At 57.2% G+C, this 18,352-nt stretch overlaps 1 protein-coding gene across 4 annotated transcripts in view; it reads left to right on the top strand.

Moving 5' to 3' along the window:
• Positions 1-14,091, top strand: part of LRP1 (LDL receptor related protein 1) — a 142,524-nt gene extending 128,433 nt beyond the window's left edge. For all 4 annotated transcript variants that reach the window (XM_064734737.1, XM_064734735.1, XM_064734736.1 and 1 more), the window contains exons 76-89: positions 559-830; positions 1,891-2,069; positions 2,915-3,021; positions 3,215-3,331; positions 3,423-3,599; positions 4,178-4,318; positions 5,009-5,182; positions 6,639-6,800; positions 8,102-8,276; positions 9,415-9,519; positions 9,696-9,760; positions 10,892-10,979; positions 11,071-11,215; positions 12,743-14,091. In XM_064734737.1, coding sequence (XP_064590807.1) covers positions 559-830; positions 1,891-2,069; positions 2,915-3,021; positions 3,215-3,331; positions 3,423-3,599; positions 4,178-4,318; positions 5,009-5,182; positions 6,639-6,800; positions 8,102-8,276; positions 9,415-9,519; positions 9,696-9,760; positions 10,892-10,979; positions 11,071-11,215; positions 12,743-12,883 — 2,048 coding nt within the window. In that variant the 3' untranslated portion in view covers positions 12,884-14,091. The remainder of the gene's footprint in view (positions 1-558; positions 831-1,890; positions 2,070-2,914; positions 3,022-3,214; positions 3,332-3,422; positions 3,600-4,177; positions 4,319-5,008; positions 5,183-6,638; positions 6,801-8,101; positions 8,277-9,414; positions 9,520-9,695; positions 9,761-10,891; positions 10,980-11,070; positions 11,216-12,742) is intronic.
• Positions 14,092-18,352: the final 4,261 nt, after the last annotated feature.

The raw sequence follows: 18,352 nt of genomic DNA, 5'->3' as shown, positions 1-18,352 counted from the left end.
GGGACCCCACAGAGACTCCACAGATCCCATTGAGTCCCAGAGATCCGACAGAGACCCCACAGACCCACAGGGACCCCACAGAAACCCCACAGACCCACAGGGACCCCACAGAGACCCCACAGATCCCATTGAATCCCAGAGACCCCACAGAGACCCCACAGACCCAGATGAAATGCAGCTCTGTCAATCCTCCTCCTCCTCCTCTTCCTCTTCATGCTCCAAGCACCGATCCTCTACATCGCAGATGACAAGATCAGGAGATCCCCACTCCTGGCTGAGCCCCTCTTCCCTGTCCAACCCATGCCAACCTCTACTTGTCCTCCTCCTTGTCCTCCTCCTCGTCCTTGTCCTCCTCGTCCCCCTCATCCTCCTCCTCCTCATCCTCGTCCTCCTCCACATCGCAGATGACAACAAGATCAGGAGATCCCCACTCCTGGCTGAGCCCCTCTTCCCAGTCCAACCCATGCCAACCTCTCCTCTTCCTCTTGAGACTCTGAGCACCAGATCCTCTCCATCCAACTCATGCCAACCTCTCCTGCTCCTCCTCTTCCTCTTCAGGCTCTGAGCACCAGATCCTCTACATCGCAGACGACAACAAGATCAGGAGCATGTACCCCTTCAACCCCAACTCCGCCTACGAGCCGGCCTTCCAGGGCGACGAGAACGTGCGCATCGACGCCATGGACATCTACGTCAAGGGCAACAAGATCTACTGGACCAACTGGCACACGGGCAGGATCTCCTACCGGGAGCTGCCCGCCTCCTCGTCCGCCTCCACCGCCTCCAACCGCAACCGGCGCCAGATCGACGGCGGCGTCACCCACCTGAACGTGAGCGAGCTCTGCCGGGGCACGGAGGGATGGGCTGGTGGTTTCCTCTCTCCTCTCACTGTCCCCACTCTGCCCTATTGGAATTAAATACCAATAGAGCCGGATGGGATGTGCCTGGGCTCATCTGGCCCTTGCTGCTTGACCAAGGGCAGCAACTGTGGTGGTTTCACCTCAGAGACACCTTTGGCTGGCTGGATATTGCAGCAAAAGTGAGGGTGCCACCTCAAAGGTGTCTTCCCTGACTCATCCATCCCCAGGATCGATCTGTCCCATGTTGGGCACCAAAATATTGGAATTAAATACCAATATAGCCAGATGGAACATGCCTGGGCTTGTCCAGCCCTTGCAGCTTGATTAAGGGTGGCAGCTGTGGTGGTTTCACCTCAGGGGTCTCTTCCTTGACTCATCCATCCCCAGGATTGAGCTGCCTCACACTGGGCGCCAAAATATTGGAATTAAATCCCAGTATAGCTGGATGGAACATGCCTGGGCTTGTCTGGCCCTTGCAGCTTGACCAAGGGTGGCAGCTGTGGTGGTTTCACCCCAGAGACACCTTTGGCTGGCTGGATATTGCAGCTGGGCACTTGGGGCAAATCCAGGCATGCAGGAGCTCAGGTTTATCTCTGCTGGAGAAGCTTTAAGGCGATGGTGAAGGAAAGGAGTCGGTTCTGATGGAGGGTTTGGATCCAGAGCTTTATTCTGGCCCACAGGCCTCTGAATGCAGCACCAGCTCCAACAGAACTCCCTGAGCCCGTGGTTGCTGTTCCTTTAACCCTGGGGAGAGGGGCAGGGAAGGGGTAGGGAGCCACCAGCCAGGTAAGGGGGGTAAATCTCAGGGAACAAATGACACCTGGATGGCCCAATGCCCTCCCACCAGGGCTGAGAGGCATCTTTTGAACTCTGCCAATCACACAACGCCCTTTCTGGAATGCCAAGATTGACGGACAGCACTCAGCAAGGGGCAAGGGAGGGGAAGGGAGAGGTTGTTGGCACACCTGGGGAAAGAACCAGCATGACTGAGACAGGCTGTTCCATCACACCGCAACACTGCCCCACACAGATCTCAGGGCTGAAGATGCCAAGGGGAATCGCCATCGATTGGGTGGCCGGGAACATCTACTGGACGGACTCGGGGCGGGACGTGATCGAGGTGGCGCAGATGAAGGGCGAGAACCGCAAGACGCTGATCTCGGGGATGATCGACGAGCCCCACGCCATCGTGGTGGATCCACTGAGGGGGTGAGGGACTTCCCATCCCTCACAGCGCTCCCCTCACCACCCATGTGCCACAGGGTCACTCTCTGTGTCTTCTCAAGTTGTCTGGTGACTCCAGGATGCCATGGGGATGGTGTGGGAGGGTTTCTCCTCCCTGGTCATTGGGCTGTCCTGTTCCCCTGGGACTTCCCATCCCTCTGCCCAGCCCTCACCCACCCGTGTGTCCCAGTGTCACGCTTTGTGTCTTCTCAAGTTGCCTGGTGACTCCAGGATGCTATGGGGATGGTGTGGGAGAGTTTCTCCTCCCTGGTCATTGGGTTGTCCTCTTCCTCTGGGACTTCCCATCCCTCTGTCCATCCCTCATCACACTCCCTTCACCACAAACCCACCCATGGGTCACTCTCTGTGTCTTCTCGAGTTGCCCAGAGTTGCCTGGTGGCTCCAGGATGCCATGGGGATGATGTGGGAGGGTTTCTCCTCCCTGGTCAGTGGACTGTCCTGGGACTTCCCATCCCTCTGTCCTGCCCTCACCACACTCCCCTCATCACAGGCCCTCCCAGTGTCACTCTCTGTGTCTTCTCGAGTTGCCCCAGAGTTGCCTGGTGACTCCAGGTTGCCATGGGGATGGTGTGGGAGGGTTTCTCCTCCTTGGTCATTGGGCTGTCCGGAATTGACAGCTGTGGATGGAAAGTTCCCCCGGGACTTCCCATCCCTCTGTCCATCCCTCACAGCACTCCCCTCACCACCCATGTGTCCCAGTGTCACTCTCTGTGCCTTCTTCAGTTGCCTGATGACTCCAGGTTGCTGTGGGGATGGTGTGGGAGGGTTTCTCCAATTCCCCTGGGAATGACCTGCCTGTGTCCTTACAGAACCATGTACTGGTCAGACTGGGGCAATCACCCCAAGATTGAGACAGCTGCCATGGATGGGACACTGCGGGAGACCCTGGTGCAGGACAACATCCAGTGGCCAACAGGTGAGGCAGACAGGTGACAGGAAGGGGGACAAAAGCCATGATGGGCACACGTTCAACCCATTTCTGTTGGGGAGGGTTGTTCTGAGGGCTCAGAGCCCCATGGCAGAAGGGTGTGGGGCAAGTGGGGGTGCTGCTCTGTGGGTCAGCTGCTCAGGAGGGGCTTGAGGGCTCACTGAGGGCTGTGTCCCCCCAGGTCTGGCTGTGGACTACCACAATGAGAGGCTGTACTGGGCTGATGCCAAGCTCTCCGTCATCGGCAGCATCCGCCTCAACGGCACCGACCCCGTGGTGGCCATCGACAACAAGAAGGGTAAGGGGTGTCCAATGGGGGTCCCTGGCCTCAGAACCCACCCCAAATCCCCAAATTCGTGCCTCCACATGTCTTCTGCTGGCTTCCCCAGGGCTGAGCCACCCGTTCAGCATCGACATCTTTGAGGACTACATCTACGGCGTCACCTACATCAACAACCGCATCTTCAAGATCCACAAATTTGGGCACAAGCCCGTCACCAACCTGACCTCCGGCCTCAACCACGCCACCGACGTGGTGCTCTACCACCAGTACAAGCAGCCAGAGGGTGGGTGAGGGCCTGGGACCCCCACCCTGCTCCTGGGGTGGTGGGGAGGTGCCAGGGGGTGATACCCGGTGTGAGGTGCCGGAGGGTGAGGGAGGTGTTGGCAGGGATTGGGAAGAGGAGACTCAGAGACCCCCAAGTTCTTACCCAAAGTGGGGGTGTCTGGGTGGGCAGAGCAGGGGGTTGCTGAGGTGGGTTTGGGGAGTCCAACTGGCCAGGTGGTGACCTCAGGACATGGATGGGGCAGCACAGAGCTGTGGAGAGGAATGTCCTAGAGGAGCAAGAAGAACTGTGGGTCACCACACTGTCACCACCTTGCTGTCCTCACCATCTGTGCCATCTCCTCCTGCATTTAGTCTGAGGGAATTCAGACCCCCAGGTCCCTGCCCAAAGTGGGGGTGTCTGGGTGGGCAGAGCAGGGGGTTGCTGAGGTGGATTTGGGGAGTCCAACTGGCCAGGTGGTGACCTCAGAGCCTGGATGGGGCAGCACAGAGCTGTGGAGAGGAATGTCCTAGAGGAGCGAGAGGGGCTGTGGGTCACCACCTTGCTGTCCTCACCATCTGTGCCCTCTCCTCCTGCAGTGACCAACCCTTGTGACCGTAAGAAGTGCGAGTGGCTCTGCCTGCTCAGCCCCAGTGGCCCCGTGTGCACCTGCCCCAATGGCAAACGCCTGGACAATGGCACCTGTGTGGTTGTCCCCTCGCCCACCGTGTCCCCTGTAGGTAGGTGACACCAGAGGAGGTGAGGATGAGGATGAGGAGGGAGGTTGGGTCCTGCCAGCACAGTCCTGCTCGCTTCCATCCCCTCTGTGCCTCTATATTTAATCTATATTTATATTTATATTTATATTTATATTTATTTATATTTATATCTATATATCTGCATCTATATATAGTATTTATATTTATATTTATATTTATATTTATATTTATATTTATATTTATATTTATATTTATATTTATATTTATTTATGTATCTTTATAGCTAAATATCAATATCTATATCTATATATCTTATTTATATGCATATTTGTATTTATATCTATATATCTATATATCTATATATCTATATATCTATATATCTCTATCTATCTCTATATCTATCTCTATCTATATCTATTTATAAATATAAATATAAATTATAAAATAGAACTATAAATAGAACTATAAATATAAATGTAAATATAAATATAAATATAATATAATATAAATATAATATAAATATATCTTATTTTTATTTTTATTTTTATTTTTATTTTTATTTTTATTTTAGCACCAGCACACTACTTAAGAGAATTAATACACCATCACTTTTAACACAACACATATAACATTCACCTGAATATTCACCAAAAACCAAGCATAAAACACACATTTTTTATATTTTTCACATTTTTCACCCCTCCCTGGCAGTGCCCACCACCGACACGTGTGACCTGGAGTGCCTGAACGGTGGCAGCTGCTTCCTGAACGCCCGCAAGCAGGCAAAGTGTCGATGCCAACCCCACTACAGCGGGGACAGGTGCCAGATCAACCAGTGCTCAGGCTTCTGCCAGAACGGGGGCACCTGCGCTGCCTCCCCCTCAGGTGAGCCAGGGGGTCACGGATGGACGGACACACAGACAGACAGGTGGGGTGATGGGGGAGATGAAACAGGAAGGCCTTGTAAATATGATTGTCTGGCAAAAGATTGTGAGAGTATGGAAATTATAAGCGAGATTGAAATGAAAGCAAGTTTAGGTGAGCCAGGGGGGATCACAGATAGACAGACACACAGACAGACACACGGACAGACACACAGACAGACAGGTGGAGTGTCGGGGAAGATGGAACAGGAAAGCCTTGCAAATATGATTGAGTTTGAGAATATGGAAACTATAAGCGAGATGGAAATGAAAGCAAGTTTAGGTGAACCAGGGGGGATCACAGATGGACAGACACACAGACAGTCAGGGAAGATGAAACAGGAAAGCCTTGTAAATATGATTGTCTGGCAAAAGATTTTGAGAATATGGAAAATATAAGTGAGATTGAAGTGAAAGCAAGTGTAGGTGAGCCAGGTTGGATCACGGACAGACAGACACACACACACAGACAGGTGAGGATGTTGGGGAAGATGAAACAGAAAGCCTTATAAATAGGATTGCTTGGCAAAAGATTGTGAGAATATGGACACTATAAGTGAGATTGAAATGAAAGCAAGTTTAGGTGAAACCAGGGGGGGATCATGGATGGACAGACACACAGACAGGTGAGGATGTTGGGGAAGATGAAACAGGAAAGCCTCATAAATATGATTGATTTTGAGAATATGGAAACTATAAGCGAGGTTGAAATGAAAGCAGGTTTAGGTGAGCCGGGACAGACAGACACACAGACAGACAGGTGGAGTGTTGGGGAGATGAAACAGGAAAGCCTCATAAATAGGATTGCCTGGCAAAAGATTTTGAAAAAGATTTTGAGAATATGGAGTAGTTTTTAGGGTTTCCAAAGAGTAGTTTTTAGGCTTAGCAGAAGGGGCCCAAAGAGGAGTTTTTAGGGTTTAAAATGTAACCCAGTGTGGTAATGTAGTGATTCTTATAGGCTGTATGTAAATGCTATAGGATTTGTATCTTGTACTAGATTGGTTAGTGAGAATCAGAATATTCAACACAGAAGAAGATTTATTGTATTGGAATGGGAACCTCGCTCTCTTACACTCTCACCCTCTCATCCTCTCTACCCATCTTCTCTCTCAGTCCTGCTCCAGCTGTCCCTGGCAGCTCCCAGCAGCTCCCTGCCCTTGTCCCTTTGCAATAAACCCCAAATTCCACAACAAAAAGATTTTTAACGGGAACATCACTCTCTCATCCTCTTTACCTCTCTCTTTACCTCTCTCTCCCTCTTTGAGCCAGTTCTGAGCTGTGCCTGGCAGCTCCCAGCAGCTCTCTGCATTTGTCCCTTTGCAATAAACCCCAAATTCCACACCCTGGCTTCAGAGATCTCTCGTGTCCGTCTGTCCTGACCCTCCTACAGAAGGAACCAACGTGTTGTTTCCCCCCAGGAATGCCGACGTGCCGCTGCCCCACGGGTTTCACGGGCCCCAGGTGTAACCAGCAGGTGTGCTCGGGTTACTGCCAGCACAACGGCAGCTGCAGCGTCAACCAGGGCAACCAGCCCAGCTGCCGCTGCCCGCCCTCCTTCATCGGGGACCGCTGCCAGTACCGTGAGTGGCACTGCTGGGACACGGCTGGGACAGCGGGGGGGACGTCAGGGGGGTGGGTGGGCATCTCAACTTGGGGGTGTCTGGGGACAATTTGGGTGTTAAAAGGGTGGGTGGCACTCATTTGGGGACATCTGGGGACAGCACCGGGGCGCTGGGAGGGTGAGGGACACTCATTTGGGGACATGTGGGGACAATTTGGGTGTTAAAAGGGTGGGTGGCACTCATTTGGCGGGGCTTCTGGGGAAAAGAGGACACCGGGGCGCATGGGAGGATGGGGACACTCATTTGGGTGAGCAGTTGGGGACAATTTGGGGTGTCAAAAAGGGTGTGGGTGGCACTCATTTGGGGGTGTGTCTAGGGGGACAGCACCGGGGGCTGGGAGTGGGGGGACACCGTTGGGGACATGTGGGACAATTGGGTGTAAAAGGGTGGGTGGCACTCATTTGGGGACATCTGGAACAGCACGCGGGGGTGCTGGGAGGTGGGGAGGGGACACTCATTTGGGGACATGTGGGGACAATTTGGGTGTTAAAAGGGTGGGTGGCACTCATTTGGGGACATCTGGGGACAACAGTCAGGGTGTTAAAAGGGTGATTGTCACTCACCTGAGGACATCTGGGGACAGCAGTGTTGGAAGGGCTGTTGGAAAGATGGGTGTCACTCATCTATGGATGTCTGGGTACAACAATGGGTGACACCCATAAAAAGGATGGGTGTCACTCATTTGGGATGTCTGGGGACAACAGTTGGGGACGTTAAAAGGATGGGTGTCCCTCATTTGGGGACATCTGGGGACAACAATTGGGATGTTAAGAGGATGGGTGTCACTCATTTAGGGATCTCTGGGGACATCAGTGGGGACATTAAAAGGATGGGAGTCACTCACCTGTCTGGGAACAGCAGTGGAGATGTTGGGAGGATGGGTGTCACTCATTTGAGGGTGTCTAGGGACAATTTAGGTGTTAAAAAGAGTGGGTGTCCCTCATTTGGGAATGTCTGGGAGCATCAGTGTGGGATGAGAAGGATGGGTGTCCCTCACCTGGAGATGCCTGGGGTCAGACCTCTGGGGACAATGCCAGATTGTTGAGCTGCCAACCCTCTTTTGTGTTTTTCCCACCCTCTATGTCCTCTCTGGTGACAACATCAAGGATTGGGGTCCCATCTCCCCCTCATTTGTGGCAATCCATGAGAGCAGCCCCCATGGGATTGGATTTCCAGCTCCCCCTCTTTGCTGGGATGCTCTGTGGGGTGGGGGGCTCCTCTGGAAGTGCTGCCCACCCTGACCCCCTTGTCCCCCCCAGGACAATGCTTTGATTACTGCGAGAACGACGGCGTGTGCCAGATGACAGCCAGCGGTGCCAAGCAGTGCCGCTGCCCCCCTCAGTTTGAGGGTGCCCAGTGCCAGGAGAACAAGTGCTCCCGCTGCCAGGAGGGCAAGTGCAGCATCAACAAGCAGAGTGGAGAGGTTTCCTGCATGTAGGTGTTGGGAATGTGGGCCTGGAGGGGGGAAAATGGGGTGGTGGGCACAGGGAAAAGCAGAAAAACCTTGGTAGGGATGGCCAGAGCTGGGTGGGTAACTCAGGGTGGATAAATCTGCGAGGATGAGGAGGAGGTGGATGTGTCTCAGTGTGTCCCCCAGAGCCCATTCTGGTGTCCCAGGGGAGGGATGAGCCCAGAGCTGAGTCCTGAGGGGCTGAGGGGGCACAGAACATCCCAAGGATGGCACAGAACACCCAGGGATGGCACAGAACACCCAGGGATGGCACACAACACCCAGGGATGGCACACAACACCCCAGGGATGGCACAGAACACCCAGAGGAGGGCACAGAACACCCCAGGGATGGCACAGAACACCCAGGATGGCACAGAACCGTGGACGAACACCGAGGCACAGACACCCAGGGATGGCACAGAACACCCAGGGATGGCACAACACCCCTGGGAGTGCACACAACACCCAGGGATGGCACACAACACCCAGGGATGGCACAGAACACCCAGAGGAGGGCACAGAACATGCCAGGGATGGCACAAAACACCCCAGGGATGGCACAGAACACCCAGGGATGGCACAGAACACCCAGAGGAGGGCACAGAACACTCGGGCATGGCACAGAACACGCCAGGGATGGCACAGAACACCCAGGGATGGCACAGAACACCCAGGGATGGCACACAACACCCCAGGGTGGGCACACAACACCCAGGGATGGCACACAACACCCAGGGATGGCACACAACACCCAGGGATGGCACAGAACACCCTGAAGGGGGCACAGAACACCCAGGGATGGCACACAACACCCAGGGATGGCACACAACACCCCGGGGGTGGCACAGAACACCCCAGGGATGGCACAGAACACCCAGGGATGGCCGACACCAGGAAGCCACAAACACTCCAGGGAGGGCACAAACGGTGGGTAGCACAGACACCAGGTGGACGGCAGGTGGGTGACAGAACACCCAGAGGGGGCACAGAACACCGATGGCACAGACTGGCATGGCACAGAACACCCAGATGACAGAACACCAGGATGGCACAGACACCCCAAGAGGGGCACAGGGCATCTGGGGGTACCCATGGCGCTGACCCCCTGTTGCCCCCCCAGCTGCCCCGATGGCAAGATCGCCCCGAGCTGCCTGACCTGTGACAATTTCTGCCTGCACGGCGGCACCTGCTCCATCAGCGACAAGAGCCAGCTGCCAGAGTGCCAGTAAGAGACGAGGGGGAGCTTTGAGGGGGGCTCAGAGGGGCTGTGTGTCCCTCCGGACGTCACTGACACCCCCCGATGTGTGTCCCCGCCCCGGCCCCACCCCAGCTGTCCCTGCCTCCCGCCCTGCATGGCCCTGCCCCGCTAACCCCGCTGCTCTCCCTGCTGCTCTCCCCCAGGTGCCCGGCGGGCAGGACGGGCCCGCGCTGCGAGGAGATGGTGCTGGGCGAGCAGCAGAGCGGCCGTGAGTGGGGGGCAATGGGGGGCACCCCCTTTCATGCCACACAGCGCTGAGGGGGGTTAATGGGGGACAGGTTAAGTGGGGGGCAATGGGGGACACCCCCCTTCCATGCTGTGCCACACACAGGGGGGTTAATGGGGGATAGGTTAAGTGGGGGGCAATGGGGGGCACTCCCTTCCATGCTGTGCCACACACAGGGGGTTAATGGGGGATAGGTTAAGTGGGGGGCAATGGGGGGCACCCCCTTTCCATGCTATGCCACACACAGGGGGATTTTTGGGCTGGTTTTTGGGGGGCAGTTTGTTGATGGGCAGGTTAATTTGGGGGCAGTGTGTGACCCCCCCCCCGTTCCATCCCACACCACACCCAAGCGGTTTTTTGGGGAAGTTTTTGGGGGGCAGGTTAAGTGGGGGACAGTGTGTGACCCCTCTTTCACACCACACTGAGGGTTTTTTTTGGGGGGCAGGTTAATTTGGGGGCAGTGTGTGACCCCTGTTTCCATCCCAAACCACAACCAGGCTTTTTTTTGGGCATATTTTTGGGAGATAGGTTCATCTGGGGGCAGTGTGTGACCCCTCCCCTTCCATCCCACATCACACCCAGGTGGTTTAATGGGGGTCAGATTAATTGGGGGTGACCCCCAATGAATGAGAGTGGGTGACCCCCCCCTTCCATCCCACACCACACTAAGGGGGTTTCTTGGGCAGTTTTTTGGGGGACAGGTTAATTTGGGGTCAGTGGGTAACCCCTGTTTCCATCCCATACCACACCCATAGGTTTTTTGGGGCGTAGATTAATTTGGGGCATTGTGTGACCCCCTTTCACCCCACACCACACCCATGGGTTTGTTGGGCACTTTTTTGGGGCATAGATTAATTTGGGGGCACTGTGTGACCCCCTTTCACCCCACACCACACCCATGGGTTTGTTGGGCACTTTTTTGGGGCATAGATTAATTTGGGGGCACTGTGTGACCCCCTTTCACCCCACACCACACCCATGGGTGTATTGCTGATCCCTGTTTACCCCTGAGCACCTCCTGCCCCCCATCCTGTGGTGAAAGGGGGGACAGTCCCACCCCAAACTGCCCCCCGTGTCCCCAGGCTCTGACTGTCCCGTGCCTTCCTCCCTCAGGAACCGCCTCCATCGTCATCCCCATCCTGCTGCTCCTCATCCTCCTCACCGTGGTGGCTTTCGTGTGGTACAAATGGAGAATTAAAGGGTGAGTGATGCCATGGACAGGGACAGGAGCTCCCCGAGGGTTTGGGGACACTCTGGGGGGTGTCACTGACCCTGTGCCCCCTCCCCATCAGTGCCAAGGGCTTCCAGCACCAGAGGATGACCAACGGTGCCATGAACGTGGAGATTGGGAACCCCACGTACAAAATGTACGAGGGGGAGCCCGACGACGATGTGGGGGAGCTGCTGGATGCTGACTTTGCCCTGGACCCCGACAAGGTGAGGGGGGCTGGGGGGTCTGCAGGGTCCTGCCCAAAGTGCTGGGGTGGGGCTTTGAGGGGTCACAAAGTCTTTGGGAACACTGAAGGATCTCAAAGGTTTTGGGGTCTCTGAGAGGTTGCAAAGGCTTTGAGGGATCACAAAGGTTTTGGGGCTGAGGGGCTCTGAGGGGTCTCAAAGGTTTTGGGGTCTCTGAGGGGTTTGAAAGGTTTTGGAGTTGGGGGGCTCTGAGGGGTCTCAGATTTTGGGGCTGGTGGGCTCTGAGGGGTCTGGAAGGTTTTGGGGTTGGAGGGGATTCTGAAGCTTCACAAAAGCTTTGGGTTGGGGGCTCTGAGGGGTCACAAAGGCTTTGGGGCTGGAGAGCTGGGAAGGGTCACAAAGGTTTTGGGGCTGAGGGGCTCTGAGGAGTCTCAGATTTTGGGGTTGGGGACTTCATAGGGGTCTCAAAGGCTTTGGGCTGGGGGGCTCTGACTGGTCTCAAAGGTTTTGGGGTCTCTGAGGGGTCTCAGATTTTGGGTCTGGGGGCTCTGCAGGGTCCTGCCCGAAGTGGGGGACACGTGTTGGGGTGGGGGGAGCATTGGTGTGGCTCTCAGAGGGGGTTCTGAGGGATTTTGGGGCTCTGAGGGTCTTAACTGGGAGCTCTGAGGGGTTGCAAAGGCTTTGGAGCTGGGTGGGCTCCAAGGGTTTGCAAACTTTTGGGGCTGGGGGGCTCTGAGGAGTCTCAAAGGTTTTGGGGTCTCTGAGGGGTCACAAAGGTTTTGGATTGGGGGGCTCTGAGGGGTCTCAAAGGTTTTGGGGCTGATGGGTCTCTGAGGGTCTCAACTGGGAGCTCTGAGGGGTTGCAGAGGCTGTGAGGGATCACAAAGGTTTTGGGTTGGGGGCTCTGAGGGATCTCAAAGGTTTTGAGGTCTCTGAGGGGTCTCAAAGGTTTTGGGGTCTCTGAGGGATCTTAGATTTTGGGGCTGGGGAGCTCTGAAAGGCCACAAAGGTTTTGCGTTGCAGGCTCTGAATGATCACAAAGTTTTTGGGGCTGGGGGGCTCTGAGGGGTCACAAAGGCTTTGGAGTTTGTGGGTTCTGAGGGATCTGAAAGGTTTTGGGCTTGGAGCTCTGAGGGGTCTCAAAGGTTTTGGGGTCTCTGAGGGGTTTCAGATTTTAGGGCTGGGGTCTCTGAGGGGCTACAAAGGCTTTGGGACTGAGGGACTCAGGAATCTCAGATTTTGGGGCTGGGAGGCTCTGAGGGGTCACAAAGGTGTTGGGCTGGGGGCTCTGAGGGGTCTCTAAGCTGGGCGGCTCTGGGGGGTCTCAGATTTGGGTCTCAGATTTTAGGGCTGGGGTCTCTGAGGGGCCACAAAGCATTTGGGGCTGGCAGAGCCAGCAGAGCTGCCCCATGTCCCTTGAGTAGCTCCCATCTATGGGGGGCTCTCACCGAGTGACCCCAGGGTGGGCAACACCCCTGAGCACAGCATTTCTGGGATATCTGGATGTCCTTACCCCCTCCCACCTTCCTTTCCCCCCTTTTTTTGCAGCCCACCAACTTCACCAACCCCGTGTACGCCACGCTCTACATGGGCGCCCACAACAGCCGCAACTCCCTGGCCAGCACGGACGAGAAACGGGAGCTGCTGGCCCGGGGGGGGGACGACGACCTGGCAGACCCCCTGGCATAGATGGGGGGGCACGAGGGGGCCGGGGGGGGGGCCACGAGCCGCTGTATAAATGTACAAATGAAGGATTATTACTTTTCTATGTGAGCAGTATTATTACCTGTATATTTCCCCCCTCTCCCCCACCCCTGGTTTCAGGCCAGACCCAGCTTTTGGTTTTTTTTTTGTTTTTTTTTTTTTTTGGTTTATTTGAAATTTCTTTACATTTGGTTTATTTGAAATCTCTTGACATTCCCCTTTTCCCCCTCTCCCCATTTTTCCCCTCCTCAAACACATCGGGGCTGGGGGTTGGGGGGACACTTGCGGGTCATTGCTGGGGAGGGGGCACAGCTTGGGGGGAGGCACAGGAGGGTCCCACATGCTCCCAAACCCCCCCTAAGTGCAGAGCTCCCCTCCCCAGGGACCCCCATTTGATTCCCCCGCCTCAATTTGCTGCTCCCTTGTCCTGCAGCTCCTCCCCAGCCCCTCATTCTCCTCCCTCCCATTTTTCACCCCATTTTCCCCCTCCATCCCCTCTTTTCTCCCCATTTTCCCCTTCCCCTTTTTTCCTTCCGCCCTCCCCAATTTTCCCCTTCTTCCCCTTTTCCTTTCCCAATTTTCCAATTTTCCCCTCTTTTTCTTCCCCAATTTTCCAATTTTCCCTTTTTTTCCTTCCTCCCTCCTTTCCTAATTTTCCCCTCCCTCCCCTCTTTTCCTTCCCTCTTCGTTCTCCAATTTTCCAATTTTTCCCTCCCTCCCCTCTTTTCCTTCCCCCCTCCCCAATTTTCCAATTTTCCCCTCTTTTTCTTCCCCAATTTTCCATTTTTCCTTCCCCCCCTCCCTCCCCAATTTTCCCAATTTCTCCTCCCTCTCTCTGCCTCCCTTTCCCCCATTCCCTCCCCGACTGTTACAGGGGTCAGGATGAAGCCCCCAGCCCCACTGAGCTGTGGGATGGGGGGGGTCCCCAACCCCTCACCCCCCTCCTCTCCTGCTCTCCAACATGCACATTTTTTAACAGGAAAAATAATAAAAAACCCCAAAAAATGCAAAAAAAAATCCCCGGAAATGACCTAGCTTTTATAGTAGAAATAAAGAAATAAACGCATGTGGGGGGGCGGGGGGGGGGACACCCCATCCTTTTATTGGGGGGAAATGTTTTAATAATTTTTGCTGGATTACTTTACAACTAAACAAAACAGATATTGTTATAAATAAAATTTTTAAAAAGTGAAGTGCGGGTTGATGGTTGGAGAGGGGGTGGGAGGGTGGAGGAGGAAGTTTTGGGGATGGGGAATGGGAAAATGGGGATGGCGAGAGGGGAAAGGGGAATTGAGAGAAGGGAATGGGGAATGGGGAAATGGGATGGGGAAGAATGGGAATGGGGATGGAGAGGGAGAATGGGGAATGGGGAAATGGGGATGGGGAGTGGGGAAATGGGGGAATGGGGAATGGGGAATGGGAAGGGGAATGGGGAACTGGGAATGGGGGATGGGGAACTGGGAATGGGAAATGGGAACGGGGAACCGGCGGCGCGCGCGGTCCCGGGAGCCGCCACCAGGTGGCGACACCGCCATCGAGAACGGATTGGGGGGGGCAGCGCGCGCGTCCCCGTGTCCCCCCCAGTGTGACCCCCCCATGTCCCCCCATGTGTTCCCTTCCGTGTCACCCTCTGTACGCCCCCATGGATCCCTCCCATAAGTCCACGCTGAGCATCCCCCATGTCCACCCAGTGTGACCCCATGTCCCGCATTGTCCCTCACGTCCCCTGAGTGTCCCCTGTGTCCCCCTCACTGTATCCATGTCCCTTGAGCATCCCCCATGTCCCCTCTGTGTCCCCCATGTCCCCTGTCTCCCATGTCCCCCCTCTGTGCCCCCAATGTCCCCCATCGACCTCCGTATCCCTGAGTATCCCCCATGTCCCCCATTGTGTCCCCCGTGTCCCCTCAGTGTCCCCCATGTCTCCACTGTCCCCCACGTCCCCTCTCTGTGTCCTCCATGTCCCCATTGTCTCCCACGTCCTCTGAGCATCCTCAATGTCCCCTGAGTGTCCCCCCATGTCCCTCCATTGCGTCTCCCATGTCCCTTCTCTGTGTCCCCCATGTCCCCTGAGCATCCCCCATGTCCACCCAGTGTCCCCCATGTCCCCATTGTGTCCCCTCTCTGTATCCCCCATGCCCCCATTGTCCTCCATGTCCCCCCATTGTGTCCCCCATGTCCCCCATTGTGTCTCCCATGTCCCCAGAGTATCCCCCCATTGTCCCCCATGTCCCCCCATTTTCCCCTTCCCTGTGCCCCCGATACCTGGGGGTGCCCCCGGCACCCTCCCGCCCTGCCACAGCCACAGGGGCGACCAGAACAGCACCAAGTGAGTGGGGGGGCTCACTTGGGACCCCCCCTTTACCCCCAGGGACCGGGGGGCTCCTACCCACCCATGGGGGGGGGGCTCATCCTGCAGGATTGGGGGGCTCAGGGCATCTCCAGCACCCTCCCCACGTTCCAGGCGCTGTGAGGGACCCCCATGGCCACGGCAGCTCCTGGTGCCCCCCGGGGGTCTCTCCTCGCCCCCTCCCCATCATCATCATCACCATCATCATCCTCCTCACCCCCCGGCCCCCCGCAGCCGCCGCCTTTGAGCCCCCCCAGCCCCGCTCCGGGTGCCGCCGGCCTCAGATCTATTTCAATCGCGGCTCTTTGTTCATTTATCGGCCCTTAAATCTCCTCCCGAGGTTTTTCCTCCCTTTCCCCTCTCCCCCCCCCACACCCCCCCATCCTTCACCAAATCCTTTTTATCTTTTCCCTTCGATATTTTCTATTTTTCACCCTTTTTCCCCATTCATCCCCCCCCACGCCTGTTTCTGCCCCTCCTGTGGGATGTTAAAGTGGGGAGGGGGCTCTGGAAGAGCCCGGGGTGGGTGAGAACATCGGGGGGCATCGGGACCCCCATGAGGGGGAGTTTTCCTGGTGATTTGGGGGTGTCCCGAGGGGTTCGGGTACCCCCAAAGCCCCTCCAGGCTTTGATCACCCCAACCTTGGGCACGGGTGGGATTGGAGGGGATGGGAGGGGGCACAGAGACCCCTGAAATGCGGGAATTTGGGGGTCAGGGAGGATCAGGGGTCGCTCCTCTGACCCCCACGTGCCCAGGACCCCCATGAGGGGAGTTTGGGGGGGTCCCGAGGGGTTCGGGTACCCCCGGAGCCCCTCCAGGCTTTGGTCACCCCAACCTTGGGCATGGGTGGGATTGTAGGGGATGGGAGGGGGATACAGAGACCCCTGAACTGCGGGAATTGGGGGGTACAGGGCGGGAATTGGGGGGTACAGGGCGGGAATTGGGGGGTACAGGGCGGGAATTGGGGCTCAGGGAGGATCGGGAGCTCTGGGGTCTCACACCCACCGAGGCAGCAGCAGCAGGGATGGGAGTCTTAGAGGGGTTCCCCCTCAATTGGGGGTCCCTCCTCTGACCCCCACCTACCCAGGACCCCCATGAGGGTGCTCCGGGGCTGGTTGGGACCCCCGTGATGGCAGCGGCAGCTCCGGACCCCGCGCTCCTCGTGGTTCTCCTCTCTCTCTCCCCCGGCTCCTTCTCCCTCATTCCTCACCCTCTCCTTTCCTTTTCCCCGTTTTTCCTTTTATAATTCCATCTCCGCGCGTCCACGCGGTTCTGCAGTGCCCCCACCACCCCCGAGCGCCCCCAGACCCCACAAATGTCCCCAAACCCCCCGAATGTCCCCAAACCCCCCGAGTGTCCCCAGCCCCGCCGATCCCCGCCGATCCCCGCGATAATCACAGCGATAACAGCAATTAACGATCAATTAACCATCAATTAATGGCGTGGGGGGGGCCAAAACCCCTCTTGGGGGAGGGTGAGGACCCCTGGGACCCCTCGGAGCCGGGGCAGGAGCACACGCGTGTCCGTGTGCGTACGCGTGTCCGTGTGCACACGCGTGTCCATGTGCACACACGTGTCCGTGCAGGTGACGCGGGTGGGGGGTGCAGAATAAGCGACCCCCCCTCCCCGGGGTGTGGCGGGGTCTGGGGGGGTCCCCAGGGTGTCCCCGTCCCTTCCTGAGCAAGTTTAGGGGGGGTCAAGAACCACCGGTGTCCCCAGAGGGGTTTGGGGTCTCCGGGAAATGGGGCGGGGGTCGCAGCACCGGGAGGGTCCCGGGGGAGCATTTGGGGGAACAGAACGGGGGGGGCACCCCGAGGTGCTGGATCGGGGGGCAGGATGGGGTCCCGAGGATGCGGGAGAGAGGGGCAGGAGCGGGGGGTCCTGGGGGTCTCTGGGAAAGGGGGGGCAGGATCGGGGGCACCCCAAAGTGATGGAGAAAAGGAGGGGGGGGGCAAAACTGGGGGTGCAGGGGGGGGAAACTGGGGGGGGCAGAACCGGCGACACCCCGAGGTGATGGAGAATGGGGGGGAGGGAATCAGCGGTACCCCAAAGTGATGAAGAAAACTGGAGGGGGATCAAAGGCACCCCGAGGTGATGGAGAAAAGGGGGAGCAGGACCGGGGGCACCCCAAGGTGATGGAGAACAAAGGGGGGCACAGATGGGGGTACCCCGAGGTGATGGAGAAAGGAGGGGGGGAGGGAAACCAGGGGCACCCCAGGATGCTGAAGGAGGCGGGGGGGGGGGGGGCAGGACCGGGGACACCCCAAAATGATGGAAAAGAGGAGGGGGCAAAACTGGGGGTGCCGGGGAGAAATTGGGGAGAGCAGAACAGGAGAAATCGGGGGGGGGGGGGGCAGGACCAGGAGCACCCCGAGGTGATGAAGAAGAGGTGGGGGGAAGATCGGTGACACCCCGGGGTGCTGAAGGAGCGGGGAGGGAGCACCGGGGGCACCCCAAGGGGATGAAGAAAAGGGGGAGCAGGACCGGGGGCACCCCAAAATGATGGAGACGAGCTGGGGGGGGCACCAGGGGCACCCTGAGGTGCTGGAGAACAGCTGGGGGGGGGGCTCAGCTTGTGATACGACGAGATGATGGAGAAAAGGGGGGGGGCAGGACCAGGGGCACCCCGAGGTGATGAAGAAGAGGTGGGGGGAAGATCGGTGACACCCCGGGGTGCTGAAGGAGGCGGGGGGGGAGCACCGGGGGCACCCCAAGGGGATGAAGAAAAGGGGGAGCAGGACCGGGGGCACCCCGAGGTGATGAAGAAGAAGGGGGGACCAGGGGTACCCCAAGGTGATGGAGAAGAGCTGCGGGTGGACCAGGTGATGGAAAAGTGATGGAAAACAGGGGGGACCAGGAGCACCCCGAGGTGATGAAGAAGAGGGTGGGGGTCGCACCAGGGGAACCCCAAAATGCGGGGGGGTGTCGTGAGCACCCCGAGCTCTCCCCTCGCCCTCTCCCCGCTCCGCGCCGGAGCCTCCGCTGCTCACGGGGCCGGTTCGGGGTCCCGGAGCCGCCCCCCCCCCTCCCGGTTCCCCCCCCGTCCCCGCCGCCGGTCGGGATTGGCGGCGCCGCCGAGGCACCGCCCGGCCCCGCAAGTCTCCAA

Source organism: Zonotrichia leucophrys, chromosome 29, assembly GCF_028769735.1.
Source record: "Zonotrichia leucophrys gambelii isolate GWCS_2022_RI chromosome 29, RI_Zleu_2.0, whole genome shotgun sequence".
Lineage (NCBI taxonomy): Eukaryota > Metazoa > Chordata > Aves > Passeriformes > Passerellidae > Zonotrichia > Zonotrichia leucophrys.
This window is presented reverse-complemented; position numbering and strand designations above follow the sequence as displayed.